The following is a 15,986-nucleotide window of genomic DNA, read 5'->3' on the forward strand; positions in this document are numbered from 1 at the left end:
TTTATTTCTTGTTTTCATAGAAAGTAGTTTCTATGGTGGAATTCCAGTTAATCCAGTTTAGACTTGATGGGAAACCATGTTGTCTGCAGCCAGGTACTCTGGCTCTTTGCTGACACCTTGTGGTCAAACACTGTTACTGTTGGGATGCAAATCTCATCAGTTGTTGAAATACACAACGGTCAAATGATGCATCACAATGCAGCTGTATTTCTGTAGATCTATAAACCACACTGTGACTGGACTGTATGAATGTGACCTGACGTGGCAGAGTTCTGCAGATGGAGTCACACATTCAGCTCCAACACCAAATATAACAACCTTCAACTCACAGGAGGAAACATGGGTTTGAGCTCAGGCTTCATTTGATGGAGTTGGGCCGTTTGGGAGTTTTCCACATTTTAACAAACTATTGACGGATCAGACCGATCTCAAGGAAACACGTCTTCATCGAGTTCACATGATGAAGACGTGTTTGACTCCAGAGTTTCTGAGGCTCATTTAAACATCATGATGAATCTCATTGTACGGCTCAGTCCCAGTAGACGCTCCCAGTCAGGACTCAGTGTGAAAGTGAAGATCTGGATTTATGATCCCACACCGTCCATTATTAACTAAATATATGATCCTAAGTTTGTTATTAACATCATAACATCACAATAAAACATGAACTGTGAACCAGTTCATCTTCATGGGTATGAACTGGACTTTGAACTGGGTGGAATCAAGAGTGAACTGGTTCCACAGGGAGGAGGAGCCTGAGAACAGGGAGCGGTCAGACTCCATTTTCACCTGGACGAGCAGAAGGAAGGAAAGTGAGCAGGTGAGTGTGAACACAACTTTCTGAAAGTTTCACTGTGTCACTCTCACACCTGCTGTTAACATCCGTCTGCTGATCACATGACTCTAACATGTCAGTTCACACCTGGTGACAGACGTCATGTGATCGGATCCCAGAGACAGATGTGAACAGCAGGTCTGGATCAAAGAGCCTTCAAAGGACTAATTAACAGAGTTAACTCACAGCTTCACTTTTTATCTTCATCTGTTCATCAAGTGTTTAATAACACAACGTGTTTTCACCATCATACGTTACAGCAGTGGTCACCAACCAGTGGAGAGTCTTCACTGTGGATCCCAGTAAAGCTCTGGACTCACTGGCTGAGGTGTGAGGAACATCGACCTGCAGAGCCAGGTACACACACACACACACACACACACACACACACACACACACACACACACACACACACACACACACACACACACACACACACACACACACACACACACTGGTTTTGTGTGAGTTTTAAAGTGAATATAAAGTTGTTGCTTGTGTTTGACCTTCATTTGGGCACAAAGCCATAGAACTGAGTGGAGACACAGAGGCTGCTTCAAGCTGTGACTGATGTGCTCTCAGTGTTACTGTCTATAAAGTTCTGTAATTCATTTCCAGCCTTTATGACGTGAACATGATTCTAGATGTTGAGTTTCTTCTCTTAGTGGCCGGGGGTTGAAGGACACATGAACTTTTACAAGCTTGTATTAATTAACTTTAATGTAGTTGATTGGTTTGAGTGGAGATCAGGAAATGCTCAAGTTGAGGTCACCTGTCAGGAGAGAGAGAGAGAGAGAGAGAGAGAGAGAGAGAGAGAGACTCTTGTCCTTCCTGAGGTTTCTGATGTGATCACTGTATTTCCTTGTATATAAGTACTCCTGTGTACTCAAATAAATACCAGTACTACAAACTATGAAGCCCTTCATCTATTTCACAATAAAAACAATAAACAAATAAATGAATTATTTCAGTCGACAGAAATGCTGGAGTGCTTTTATTTTGAAATGGGTAGGCTACAGGAAGTGTTGCAAATATTTGTGTTTGTGACGTTTTCAACAGATAAACATTGAAACTGGTGTGAAAGATCACTTCACTGTGTTCTGCTGTAAACTGAGCGTAGAACCAGAGGAAATAGACCAGACCTTGAATATCTAGAAGAGCAGCGTGGCCTGAACCACAACTGAGCCGCAGCCGGTGCAACATGGACGAGGACACTTCAGAGCAAGTTGAACCCTCAACCACAAAGTAAGAGACCTGCTACAAACATGTGAAGCTCCAAACTGAATCCTCACAGAATGAACCAGTGAATGATGTGTTCTGAATAAAAACATGTTTGTGTTTGCAGAGGTCAGGACCACAGACTGAGAGCAGAGTCTCCAGGGTCCAGCTGTCTGTCTCTGAAGAGTGACTGGTCCATGAGACGTCCTCCAAACTTCAGTAATGAACCTGGACCCTCACACACAGAGTAAGAGACTGTTTCTACTGGGACCTGCTCTGAAGAGGATCTAGTTTCCTCTAGTGTGGCCCCTGCATTAGGACACAGCTTCATTGAAGTTGGTGACTAATCTCTCAGAATCACTCAAAGAGCTCAGACCTCCACCAAGAACCAACACGCTCCTTATGAAACCACTTTGAAATCCACTAGAGACTCATTTGGATTTGGATCTGCACCAAATTCCACACACTGGTAAACATCAGTCCTCTGAACATGTCTGTGAAAGAAGACCCCCCCCCCCCCCCGATCTGGTTCACAGACCACAACCTTCCACCAAGTTTACTGGTAATCTGTTGTTTTTTATAATCCCACTAACGAACCAACCAACACACAAACATACTGGGTGAAAACAAAACCTCCTTGACAGAAGTGATGACAACCTGTGACTGTGACATGTGAGTTATCAGGACATGTCTTCACAGGGAGAGGAAGAGGAGTCATGTTTCTGAGGAGGAGCAGTCGTCCTGCTGTGCTTCGTGTCAGGACGTCCTGAAGGATCCAGTCTCCACCAGCTGTGGACACTGGTTCTGCAGACAGTGCATCACCTCATACTGGGACCAGTCTGGTTCTTCAGGAGACTCCTCCTGTCCCCAGTGTGGACAAAGATCCAGAACAGGAGCTGGAGGTCAGACAGCCGGTCAGAGCAGCACTGTACATGTGTCTGCTGATGTCTTCACTTCTGACAACAGCACATGTGGTTTTATTTTGTTCCTTCATACAGCATCAACATTTAACATCGTTAGAAAAGCACAAAGTTAAAAAGCTTTTACTTTCTGTAGTTTTTCTGAATCTGATGAAAACAATCAGCAGATTCTCAGATTCTCTGTCTCTCACATTGTTTCTTGTCTTTCAGCAGATCGTGGTCTGCAGGAGGTTTCAGATGAACATAAGCTCAGTGTGAGGAGGAGATGTGAACATGTGACTGAAGGAAGTGATGAAACAGGAAGTAGAACCCTCCTCAACAGGATCTACAATGAGCTCTACATCAAAGAGGGACAGAGTGAAGAGGTTAATACTCAACATGAGGTGACTCAGCTTGAGACGGCTTCCAAGAAGAAGATCCTCCAGGACACTCCCATCAGGGTCCACGACATCTTTAAAGCCTCCACTGACCAGCAGAGCAGCATCAGAGTCGTCCTGACCAACGGAGTCGCTGGCGTTGGAAAAACCTTCTCGGTGCAGAAGTTCACTCTGGACTGGGCAGAGGGTTTAGAGAACCAGGATGTGGGTCTGCTGGCTGTGCTTTCGTTCAGGGAGCTGAACCTGGTGAAGGACCAGCAGCACAGTCTTCTCACGCTGCTCCATGTTTTCCATCCAGCGTTACAGAAGCTCACTGCAGAGACGCTCGCTGTCTGTAAACCTTTGTTCATCTTTGACGGCCTGGATGAAAGCAGACCTTCTCTGGACTTCAACCACAGGGAGCTTGTGTCTGAGGTCACACAGAGGTCATCAGTCAACGTGCTGCTGACAAACCTCATCCGGGGGAATCTGCTTCCCTCGGCTCTCGTCTGGATAACCTCCAGACCTGCGGCGGCCAATCAGATCCCTCCTGCATGTGTTGACAGGGTCACAGAAGTACGAGGCTTCACTGACGCCCAGAAGGAGGAGTACTTCAGGAGGAGGTTCAGTGATGAAGAGCTGTGCAGCAGAATCATCTCACACATCAAGACGTCCAGGAGCCTCCACATCATGTGTCAAATCCCAGTCTTCTGCTGGATCACTGCTACAGTTCTGGAGCACATGTTGACCACAGACCAGAGAGGAGAGCTGCCCAAGACCCTGACTGACCTGTACTCACACTTCCTGCTGGTTCAGACAAAGAGGAAGAACAACAAGTACGGTGAGGGACATGAGACGACTCCACAGCAGCTGACGGAGGCTGACAGGGACGTTCTCCTGAAGCTGGGGAGGCTGGCACTTAAACATCTGGAGGAAGGAAACATCATGTTCTACCAAGAAGACCTGGAGCGGTGTGGTCTTAATGTCACAGAGGCCTCGGTGTACTCAGGAGTTTGTACTGAGATCTTCAGAAGAGAGTGTGTGATCTTCCAGAAATCAGTCTACTGCTTTGTTCATCTGAGCGTTCAGGAGTTTCTGGCTGCAGTCTACATGTTCCACTGTTACACCGAGAGGAACACAGAAGAACTCAAGAACTTCTTGGGAACATATGGGAACACAGACACCTTCTCCCTGGATGACCTCCTGAAGAGAACCATGGAGAAATCCCTCACCAGTACAAATGGTCATCTGGACCTGTTTGTTCGCTTCCTTCACGGCCTCAGTCTGGAGTCCAACCAGAGAGTCTTAGGAGGCCTGCTGGGTCGGACAGGGAACAATCCAGAGATCATCCAGAGAGTCATCAACAACCTGAAGAAGATGAAGAGTGGTAACAGTTCTCCTGACAGAAGCATCAACATCTTCCACTGTCTGACTGAGATGAACGACCACTCAGTTCATCAGCAGATGAAACAGTTCCTGACGTCAGAGAACAGATCAAAGGAGGAACTCTCTTTGATCCACTGCTCAGCTCTGGCCTACATGCTGCAGATGTCAGAGGAGGTTCTGGATGAGTTGGACCTGGAGAAGTTCAACACATCATACCAGGGTCGACGGAGACTGATCCCAGCTGTGAGGAACTGCAGGAAGGCTGAGTGAGTCCAGATATGATCAATAACATGTTCAATCAGTGAAGTGTGTGTGTGTTTGTGTGTGTGAGTGTGGTTCAGTGTGTGTGAGTGTGTGTGTGTGTCAGTGTGTGTGAGTGTGTGAGTGTGTGTGTGTGTCAGTGTGTGTGAGTGTGTGTGTGTGTTTGTGTGTGTCAGTGTGAGTGTGTGTGTGTGTGTGAGTGTGTGTGTGTCAGTGTGTGTGTGTGTCAGTGTGTGTGTGTGTCAGTGTGTGTGAGTGTGTGAGTGTGTGTGTCAGTGTGAGTGTGTGTGTGTGTGTGTGTGAGTGTGTGAGTGAGTGTGTGTGTGAGTGTGTGAGTGAGTGTGTGTGTGTCAGTGTGAGTGTGTGTGTGTGTTTCAGTCTGTGTCAGTCTGTGTGAGTGTGTGTCAGTCTGTGTTAGTGTGTGTCAAAAAACAAAACGAATGCTCAGCACGACCCGGTGCTGGCCAAGCCCCCCCCCCCCCGCTCAGCCTGTGTCTGCTGCAGGTCGAGCCCCCCGAGGAGGAGGAGGAGGAGGAGCCAGAGCTTTCAAGGAGTCCGGTGCACCTGCGTACCAGGTGCACCCAGTTACGGCTCGTTACCTCCAATCAGCAGCACTGCACACGGAGACCAGGGACACAAACAGAGGGTTAGACACCTGTCATGGAAAGGTACAGGCCAGCAGGCCGTCACACCCTCCCCCTAAAAAGATGGAAACCCCTGGTTTTCACCTATCACACTACCACCGCTCACCAGATGTGCACACCATAGACATAACCAAAATCCAGTCAAACATATAAACATTACATACATCGTGCGTTTTATTACACCGTGAATTTATTTAGCCTGTAAAAGTGGAGAAAAAAAAACTACCCTGAAATACTTCCCACCAAACCATTACCAGCACCCGGAAAGCTAAATAATTGGCTCAAGTAGAAGAAATACCAACTGACACCCACAACCACTCCCACAAGCACTCTCACACACACTAGCATTCACGCACACTACTCCGCACACACATGGGCTCGTGACAAGGCTTCTGCAACTATATTCTCAGAGCCCCTAATGTGGCGAATATCCAGATTGTACGGCTGAAGAAAGAGACTCCATCTCATCAGCCGTTGGTTTGGGTTCTGGAGAGACTGTAGAAACGTAAGTGGGTTATGGTCGCTAGAAACAACCACGGCCGAACAATGCCCACCCACATACACTTCGAAATGCTGGAGTGCCCATACGAGCGCGAGGGCCTCCTTCTCAATTACCGAATAACTCAATTGATAATTCTTGAATTTTCGAGAAAAGAAACATACAGGATGTTCTATGCCAGTGTCATTTTCTTGAATTAGCACAGCTCCAGCGCCAACGTTACTGGCATCCGTTTGAATTTTAAATGGTTTGTCCAATCGTGGAGCCATCAAGACGGGTGCGGAGCTTAACAGAGCTTTAACCGAGTCAAACGCGTTTTGGCAGGATTCTGAGGAAGCGCATCAACTCGCGTTTTGTAGCAGGAACAGGGAACTCGTCAATAACCTGTACTTTGGCCCTGCCCCACTACCTTACCCAGGTAGGTCACGGTCGCTCCAGCAAACTCACACTTGGCCAGATTAACCGTGAGCCGTGCCTGTGCCAGGCGCGCGAGGAGCAGTCGCAAGCGCTCCAGATGTGATGCCCAGGTATTACTTACAGTAACCACATCATCCAAATAAACAGTTACTCCTTCCAGCCCAGCCACAACACGATTCATTAATCTCTGAAATGTCTCTGGTGCATTACGCAGCCCGAATGACATGACACGATACGAAAATAAACCTCTAGGCCTGATAACAGCGGAAACTTCACGAGCCCTCTCAGTTAACAGCACTTGCTAATATCCTTTAAGGAGATCCAATTTGGTGACGAATTTGGCTGCTCCGACTTCATCAATACAGTCCTCTATACGAGGGAAAGGAAACGAATCAGGTTTGGTTACAGCATTGAGCTTGCGATAATCAGTACAAAAACGAAACATACCGTCAGACTTTTTAACCAACAAGCATGGCGAAGACCAGCTGGAGAAAGACGGTTCAGCTAAGTTATTGTTAAGCAAATACTGAACCTCTTCGTTCTGACTTTCCTTTTTCTCGATAGGCACTCGATAGAAACGCTGCCGGATGGGCTCAGCACCCCCCACATCGATATCGTGCTCCAGCAAATCAGTCTGTGTGGGCACATCAGAGAACAACACTTTAAACTCCCCAAGCAAATCAGTGAGCTCTTGGCTCTGAATCGAACTTAAATGTTTTAGGACTGAAGGCATGGCCAACAATGTCTCAGAATTCTTTAAACGTCCTTGTAATACGCAATCATCGGTTGTGTTAAACTCCTCCCCCTCTGAAGCTGCCACCATCAAAGGTGCGCGAACCAGAGAGGAGCTGTCCACTAGCACCAGAGAGGAGCTGTCCACTAGCACCTGAGAGGAGCTGTCCACTAGCACCTGAGAGGAGCTGTCCACCAGCACCTGAGAGGAGCTGTCCACCAGCACCTGAGAGGAGCTGTCCACCAGCACCAGAGAGGAGCTGTCCACCAGCACCAGCGAGGAGCTGTCCACCAGCACCTGAGAGGAGCTGTCCACCAGCACCAGAGAGGAGCTGTCCACCAGCACCTGAGAGGAGCTGTCCACCAGCACCTGAGAGGAGCTGTCCACCAGCACCTGAGAGGAGCTGTCCACCAGCACCTGAGAGGAGCTGTCCACCAGCACCTGAGAGGAGCTGTCCACCAGCACCAGAGAGGAGCTGTCCACTAGCACCAGCGAGGAGCTGTCCACCAGCACCTGAGAGGAGCTGTCCACCAGCACCAGAGAGGAGCTGTCCACCAGCACCAGAGAGGAGCTGTCCACTAGCACCTGAGAGGAGCTGTCCACTAGCACCTGAGAGGAGCTGTCCACCAGCACCTGAGAGGAGCTGTCCACCAGCACCTGAGAGGAGCTGTCCACTAGCACCCGAGAGGAACTGTCCACCAGCACCACGGGATCGATCGTTTTCGAAGCGCGCCGCTCCTCACGAGTTTGAAACGGTTTCCAGAGATTAACATGACATCGTTGAGTGACATTCCTCCTGTCGGGGGTCGAGATCACGTAATTATCATTCAGACCACGATGCAGGACCTTATAGGGTCCAGCATACCTGGCCTGAAACGGTGAACCAAGTACCGGAAGCAGCGCGAGCACTAAATCACCAACAACAAACGTTCTGTGCTCCGTGCGACGATCGAAGAGTGTTTTCATTTTCTTCTGGGACTCCTCCAGCCGTTCCCTAGCCATTCTCCAGGCAGAGGAAAGACGGCGGCGGAAACCCAGAACGTACTCAGACAAATTATCAGGCGGTTCTGAATCAGTCCATTGATCATGGAGCACCGACATCACCCCACGCACACGGTGCGCAAAAACAAGATCATTTGGACTAAAGCCAGTACTCTCATGCGTGACCCCCCTGGCTGCTAACATCAGCCACGGCAGGCCCTCCTCCCAATCGCCCCCTAACTCGACACAATATGCACGAAGCAGTGATTTCAGCGTTGAATGAAAGCGTCCCAAAGCACCTTGGCTCTGAGCGTGATAAGCGGTTGACAGATTTTGCTGAATTCCCAATTGCCTGAGAACGTCTTTGAACAATTTGGAAGTAAAGTTACTCCCCCGATCAGACTGCACAACTTTCAGTAACCCGAAAGTTGAAATAAATTGACTCAGTGCTTTAACAATTGCTTTCGTGTTAATAGAACGTAATGGAAAAGCAGCCGGGCAGCGAGTGGTCTGGCACATAACCGTGAGCAGGTACTCACAGCCTGTTTTAGAGCGAGGGAGAGGCCCAACATTGTCAATGATAAGGTGCTCAAAAGGTCGACTCGCAGTCGGAATCGGACGCAACGGAGCCGGCTTCAGCATCACATTGGGTTTACCTGTCAGCTGACATGTTCCGCACGTTCTTACAAAACTGGCAACGTCGCGCTTAACTCGCGTCCAGTGGAAATAGCACAAAATGTGATCATATGTTTTCTGTACACCGGCATGACCAGCGAGCTTATCATGAACGGTTTCGAGTACCAGCAGACGAAATTTAGCAGGCACCACCACCTGGACAACTGGATCACCAACAAAACAATCGGCGTGATGAGACCACTTCCTTAACAACACGCCGTCTTTAACGAAGTAGCCCCCCCCGCTTTATTCCGAATTTCATTGTCAACGTTAACGAGTTCAAAGAGTGATTTCAATGTCTCATCTGATTTTTGCTCTTCTGCCAATTCCTCACGTGATACACAGACGGGATAATCAGCGAGCGAAAAAGACTTTGATTTAGTTGACTGCACTCTCTCGGTCTCAGTTCTTCGACTGGCAGAGCGAGTCACTACACATGCGGTAAACACCTTCGGATACTTTTCAGCACTCTCACCGGTGGACAGCGGCTCTTCAGTAACCACCAGAGGAGAAGACGTATCTGACCAGATGCGTCTACCTGCCAGCTGGTTCCCGAGCACCACTGAGATGCCATCAATAGGTAGTGCAGGCCGAACACCAAGCTCCACGTCTCCCTCCACTAGTTCACACTCAAGAGAGACAGTGTGCAACGGCACTGAAATTGTGTTTAAGCCAATTCCACGAATTAAAAGCGAATTCCCAGTGTAAGACGCATTAGAGAAAGGCAACACCGACCCTAATATAAAAGACCCACTAGCTCCAGTATCCCTCAATATTTTCACTCGGACTTTATGACCACCAACAAGTGACACAAAGCCCTCAGAGATGAAAGGATCAAACGTCACCTCGCGGTCTGCCACACACGCAGAGGCGCACGCAGGCCGGTCAGTTGGCAGCTCCAAGTCAGGGATCGCAGGCACTGGAACAGCCAGGATCGAAGCCTCAGCAGTCGTGTTGAACGATTGAGCTTTCTTTGCTTTGAGCACTGAGTCATGTTGCAGAGTCCACATCTCTCGTGTGGAACGTGGTGAAACTGAAAACTGAACCAAACTTAAGAAGAAAAAAATGAATAACTTGCTCTGCCATAGTATCTCTTTTGGATCATTTTGCTGGTCCCAAGGCGGATAAAGGAGGAGGGCTGGAGGTAGAGCTAGAAGTTCCACCCCACATATCATTTTGATTAAATTGATATTCTAACATTTAACAATACAGGACAAAATAGATTTATGTATGTGGGTCTAGATACAGCATTAAAGTCATGAAGTTATTTTGAGAAGTGATGGCCTATTTCTATGGCAAGATAAAAAAAAAAAGAATCAACAGAAAAATACGGAAGCGTATTCCATTCACTTTTATTTTTTATTTTTTGGGGCATTTATCTCCGAGATAATTATCTCAGAAAAACAGAATAATTCTCTTTGTGAAGTGAATGTAATATGCTTCTGCAGAAGAAAGCTTATTTTAAGTTCCAAACATATTTAGGGTGTTTTTCTCTCACTTTCTGTACGTCCTATAGCGACCATTACATTATGCAAATTAGGCGATGACGTCATTTAGCGACATCTAGCGACTTTTAGGACAGCCAATAGCTACTTTCCTTACTGAGGAGTTGGCAACACTGAGTAAGCGCGTGTGGCGCCGGTGGCTCAGATGGTGCAGCTGTAGTTGTTAGCACCTGCTGATCCACTAACCGGCCACCACTACGCACCTAACTCTCTCTTTTAACCTCCTTTGTAATACGGAAACGACGATGTCATAATTGTCACCTCGATTAACTGCTCCTTTGTCATTGAGTTTAATAACTCAGCTGACGGAGTCTGGATAAAAACAGTCACAATTTTTGAAGTCATATTCCCCAATTAAATTGTGAGCTGCTATTGAGATCAACAAATGACCCGACACCTGTATAAACAGTAGACCCTGCTCCTCTTCAGGTGACGTGAGACCGGGGATTTTAAGCACCGAGCCCGTAAATCCGAAAGAGCCACCGCTTGATAATGGCTCCACGGAAATCGGAAATGCCCCCGAGACGACCGCTCCAGGTCCCTGTCACCCAAAAATAACAAACAAAAATAACAAACCACGCATCCAAAGACACGCACTAATCTTATCTCAGGTAATTTATTGATCCAATTTTCCAAATCCAGGTTCAATCAGACAAAATAACACGACGACGTTTACTCACCCCTAATTATCCAACTTCACTACAAACTGGCGTTTCTTTCTTTCTTCTGGACGAGCCCCCATATGTCACACCCAGAGTATGAATGACACGACAGAGCGGACGGTAGTTTTACCAGGTTCCAGGATGGGTTTATTGTAGAACCTCAGAGGTGAAGATATTCAAACAAAACAACGCACAAGACAAAACGAATGCTCAGCACGACCCCCCCCGGTGCTGGCCAAGCCCCCCCGCTCAGCCTGTGTCTGCTGCAGGTCCAGCCCCCCCGAGGAGGAGGAGGAGGAGCCAGAGCTTTCAAGGAGTCCGGTGCACCTGCGTACCAGGTGCACCCAGTTACGGCTCGTTACCTCCAATCAGCAGCACTGCACACGGAGACCAGGGACACAAACAGAGGGTTAGACACCTGTCATGGAAAGGTACAGGCCAGCAGGCCGTCACAGTGTGTGTGTGTCAGTGTGTGTGTCAGTGTGTGTCAGTGTGTGTGTCAGTGTGTGTGTGTCAGTGTATGTCAGTGGGTGAGTGTGTGTGTGTGTGTGTGTGTGTGTCTGTGTCAGAGGTGATTTAACAAAGAGGGGATTTACCAGGGTGACGGTCACATGATCACGTTTTGTATGAATGTTGTGTTTTCTGATTTAATTCTCACAGATTTGATATTTTCTTTAATTACAGACTCAGTGGTTGTGGACTCTCAGAGACTCACTGTGAAGTCGTGGCCTCAGCTCTGAAGTCAGACCCCTCACATCTGAGAGAACTGGATCTGACTGGAAACAAGCTGCAGGACTCAGGAGTGAAGCTGCTGTGTTCTGGACTGGAGAGTCCAAACTGTCGACTGGAGACTCTGAGGTCCTTAAATCCTTCTTCACTTTTCAGACTTTCTTTCTTATTGGGTCATTATTTATTTAAATTGTCTTAGTTCTGCTCTGCTCACTGTCCCTCAGTCATCTGTCACTCACCCAGCCTGTCAGTCACGTCCACCTCATCAACTCCATTCACCTGCACTCACCTGCTCCTGATCACTAAGAAAGTGTCAGTAAATAACATGTGGACTGAGGCTGAGCACTCGTCCTCCTCAGGTTTTCAAAATAAGAGACATTCTCATTGAAACACGTTGGACAGTTGATAAGTATAGAAACAAACAGGAAGTGACATCAGGAGCCGTCCCTACTTTAAACAGTGTTTAATTACACAAACCTGCTCAGTGACCAACACACAGAGAAGAAGCTGATGAATGAAACAATGGTCCAACATGTCTGATCTGATATTTATCTTCAGGTCACAGACTGGACTGAGGTCAGCAGCATGTTGAGAGTCTGTGTTGACATGATGACGATCCACAACAACAGGAGGACACATTCTAATATTCATATTTCTTTATCCAGGTTGTGGAGCTGCTTTCTGTCAGAGATCAGCTGTTCTTCTCTGGCTTCAGCTCTGAGGTCAAACCCCTCTCATCTGAGAGAACTGGATCTGAGACACAACGACCTGCAGGACTCAGGAGTGAAGGAGCTGTGTGGTTTTCTACAGAGTCCAACCTGTCGACTGGAGACTCTGGGGTCAGTTCACTGTCTGACTTTTGTAGATCTCATATCTATAAAACATAATTTATACCCAATTGACCTCATTTATTTCTAATTTAACATAATTCCTCTTCATACATAACTTGAATCCATTCATGAATTAATCTGTGACATTTTAAATATTCAGCTACTTGTTAAAACACTGAGTTTAGTTCTGGATTTCCTAAACTGATCTGCAGGACAGAGACCGGGTCCAAATAATCTATTTGTTCTGAATCAGGACTCGTTTTTAGTCCAACATGTCTGATTTCATATTTATCTTCCATGTTATGAGTCTGTGCTGACATGAATATGTGTCTGTTATTTTCACACATGAACTCAGTTTAATTCAAAATTGTATTCTTTATCCAGGTTGAGGATCTGCAGTCTGTCAGAGATCAGCTGTTCTTCTCTGGCTTCAGCTCTGAGGTCAAACCCCTCTCATCTGAGAGAACTGGATCTGAGAGACAACGACCTGCAGGACTCAGAAGTGAAGGAGCTTCTTGATCTACAGCAGAGTCCAACCTGTCGACTGGAGACTCTGAGGTCAGTAGATGGTTGGAGTCAGTCCACGCTGCTTTCATCAGTATGTTACTAAACACATTCAGTGTCACAGATCCAGGGTCTGTGCTACCAAGCAGGATTTGTGGTTATCAGGTTAACTTCAGGTTTAGTTTTTTCAGTTCTACGAAGCTCGTCCACTTCTTAACCAGGTCAATCACCATGGTAACTTCTGATGACAGCTAACCTGCTCCAGGTTAAGTTGGAGATCAACCCGTATAGAAGCTCCGCCCACTGACCACAGTGACTCTACACTGTTGTGTGGTGCACACTCTCCTTAAAGGGACGGATAAGGGAAGTTTAAATCAACGTCTGGTTGGTTCAGTTGATCTCTAACTCACCCAGAACATCTCAATGTCTCCAGACTCATCCTGTCCCCAAAACACCAGATGACCTCAGCTTCCTGGAGACAGGTCCATGTGTGTGTCCTCAGAGACAGTGTGTGTGTGTGTCCTCAGAGACATTGAGACAGTGTGTGTCCTCAGAGACAGTGTGTGTCCTCACAGTCCTCAGAGACAGTGTGTGTCGTCAGAGACAGTGAGACAGTGTGTGTCCTCAGAGACAGTGAGACAGTGTGTGTACTCAGAGACAGTGAGACAGTGTGTGTCCTCAGAGACAGTGAGACAGTGTGTGTCCTCAGAGTCAGTGAGACAGTGTGTGTACTCAGAGACAGTGTGTGTCCTCAGAGACAGTGAGACAGTGTGTGTCCTCAGAGACAGTGAGACAGTGTGTGTCCACAGAGTCAGTGTATGTCCTCAGAGACAGTGAGACAGTGTGTGTCCACAGAGTCAGTGTGTGTCCTCAGAGACAGTGAGATAGTGTGTGTCCACAGAGTCAGTGTGTGTCCTCAGAGACAGTGAGACAGTGCATGTCCTCAGTGTCAGTGTGTGTTCTAAGAGTCAGTGTATGTCCTCAGAGACAGTGAGACAGTGTGTGTCCTCAGAGACAGTGAGAAGTGTGTGTCCTCAGAAAACAGTGTGTGTCCTCAGAGAAAGTGAGACAGTGTGTGTCCTCAGAGACAGTGAGAAGTGTGTGTCCTCAGAAACAGTGTGTGTCCTCAGAGAAAGTGAGACAGTGTTTGTCCTCAGAGACAGTGAGAAGTGTGTGTCCTCAGAAACAGTGTTTGTCCTCAGAGAAAGTGAGACAGTGTTTGTCCTCAGAGACAGTGAGATAGTGTGTGTCCACAGAGTCAGTGTGTGTCCTCAGAGACAGTGAGACAGTGCATGTCCTCAGTGTCAGTGTGTGTTCTAAGAGTCAGTGTATGTCCTCAGAGACAGTGAGACAGTGTGTGTCCTCAGAGACAGTGAGAAGTGTGTGTCCTCAGAAAACAGTGTGTGTCCTCAGAGAAAGTGAGACAGTGTGTGTCCTCAGAGACAGTGAGAAGTGTGTGTCCTCAGAAACAGTGTGTGTCCTCAGAGAAAGTGAGACAGTGTTTGTCCTCAGAGACAGTGAGACAGTGTGTGTCCTCAGAGACTGTGTGTGTCCTGCGTCAGTGAGACAGTGTGTGTCCTCAGAGACAGTGAGTGTCCTCAGAGACAGTGTGTGTCCTCAGAGACAGTGTGTGTCCTCAGAGTTAGTGAGACAGTGTGTGTCCTCAGAGACAGTGAGACAGTGTGTGTCCTCAGAGTCAGTGAGAAGTGTGTGTCCTCAGAGACAGTGAGACAGTGTGTGTCCTCAGAGTCAGTGAGTCAGTGTGTGTCCTCAGAGACAGTGAGACAGTGTGTGTCCTCAGAGACAGTGAGACAGTGTGTGTCCTCAGAGACAGTGTGTGTCCTCAGAGACAGTGAGACAGTGTGTGTCCTCAGAGACAGTGAGACAGTGTGTGTCCTCAGAGACAGTGAGACAGTGTGTGTCCTCAGAGACAGTGAGACAGTGTGTGTCCTCAGAGACAGTGAGACAGTGTGTGTCTTCTTGTCTTCCACTCGTCTTGTTAGTAAACAACAGATTCAGATCTCCTGGCCTCGAGTTATTTGTCTCGTTCACACGTTATTATGTCGTGGTCACGTAATATATTTTGACCAGATGCCACCAGGGGGCGCTGTAACTTACACAAGCTGGACCACAGCTGACAGCCTCACACGAGGGACAGAGACGGTGTCGTCTTCATCTGATCTGAGACAGTTTGTCCTCTCACTTCATCAGTGAAGAACTGATCAGGTGGATCTTTGTCACAGCTCTGAGATCAGTGGGACTGAAGCCTCTCCTCATCACATGGTAACCAGGAGCTCTTTATACAGAGCAGAACCTCTGCTGAGGTCCATCTGTCTCCTCTGGTCCCAGTTTGTCAGAAGCAGATGTTCATCAACACACAGTGAAACATGGCTTCACCTGTAACAGCAGTAAATCCACCTCTCAGGTGTCCACTCTGCACTTTGACATGCAGAGGACACACACTGAGCTCTTAGCGTGTTCATTCCAACACGTGAACATGAAGCAGAGAGGAAGCTGCTCCACCTCTGAACAGGACTGAAGTCCCTGCTGCTCTTTCTACTGGATGAGCTGCATCACTGACTCACAGCTGATGAAGTGAGTCTCTGTGACACTGATGTCTTCTTCTCTCAACAGGTGGAAGTGGTATTAGTGGAGCTGAGTGTGAAGAGGACAGTGTGAAGAGGACAGTGTGAAGAGGACAGTGTGAAGAGGACAGTGTGAAGAGGACAGTGTGAAGAGGACAGTGTGAAGAGGACAGTGTGTGTGGACGGAGGCTGAGCTGTGTCCTGAGGATCCAGAGGCTGAAGCAGCAGCAGCTTGTGTGTAGTCTC

The 15,986-nt window shown here is 47.7% G+C and overlaps 2 protein-coding genes across 14 annotated transcripts in view; one reads left to right on the top strand and one right to left on the bottom strand.

The window, feature by feature from the left end:
• The window catches only part of LOC128437454 (NACHT, LRR and PYD domains-containing protein 12), a 278,177-nt gene that overhangs the window by 105,603 nt on the left and 156,588 nt on the right, over positions 1 to 15,986 (top strand). For all 11 annotated transcript variants that reach the window (XM_053419610.1, XM_053419611.1, XM_053419612.1 and 8 more), the window contains exons 4-8: positions 2,181 to 2,300; positions 2,753 to 2,967; positions 3,187 to 4,981; positions 11,777 to 11,950; positions 12,487 to 12,660. In XM_053419610.1, the coding sequence (XP_053275585.1) occupies positions 2,181 to 2,300; positions 2,753 to 2,967; positions 3,187 to 4,981; positions 11,777 to 11,950; positions 12,487 to 12,660 (2,478 nt within the window). The remainder of the gene's footprint in view (positions 1 to 2,180; positions 2,301 to 2,752; positions 2,968 to 3,186; positions 4,982 to 11,776; positions 11,951 to 12,486; positions 12,661 to 15,986) is intronic.
• The window catches only part of LOC128437456 (BMP/retinoic acid-inducible neural-specific protein 3), a 214,427-nt gene that overhangs the window by 74,322 nt on the left and 124,119 nt on the right, over positions 1 to 15,986 (bottom strand). The window lies entirely within an intron of this gene.

Source organism: Pleuronectes platessa, chromosome 3, assembly GCF_947347685.1.
Source record: "Pleuronectes platessa chromosome 3, fPlePla1.1, whole genome shotgun sequence".
Classification (NCBI taxonomy): Eukaryota; Metazoa; Chordata; class Actinopteri; order Pleuronectiformes; family Pleuronectidae; genus Pleuronectes; species Pleuronectes platessa.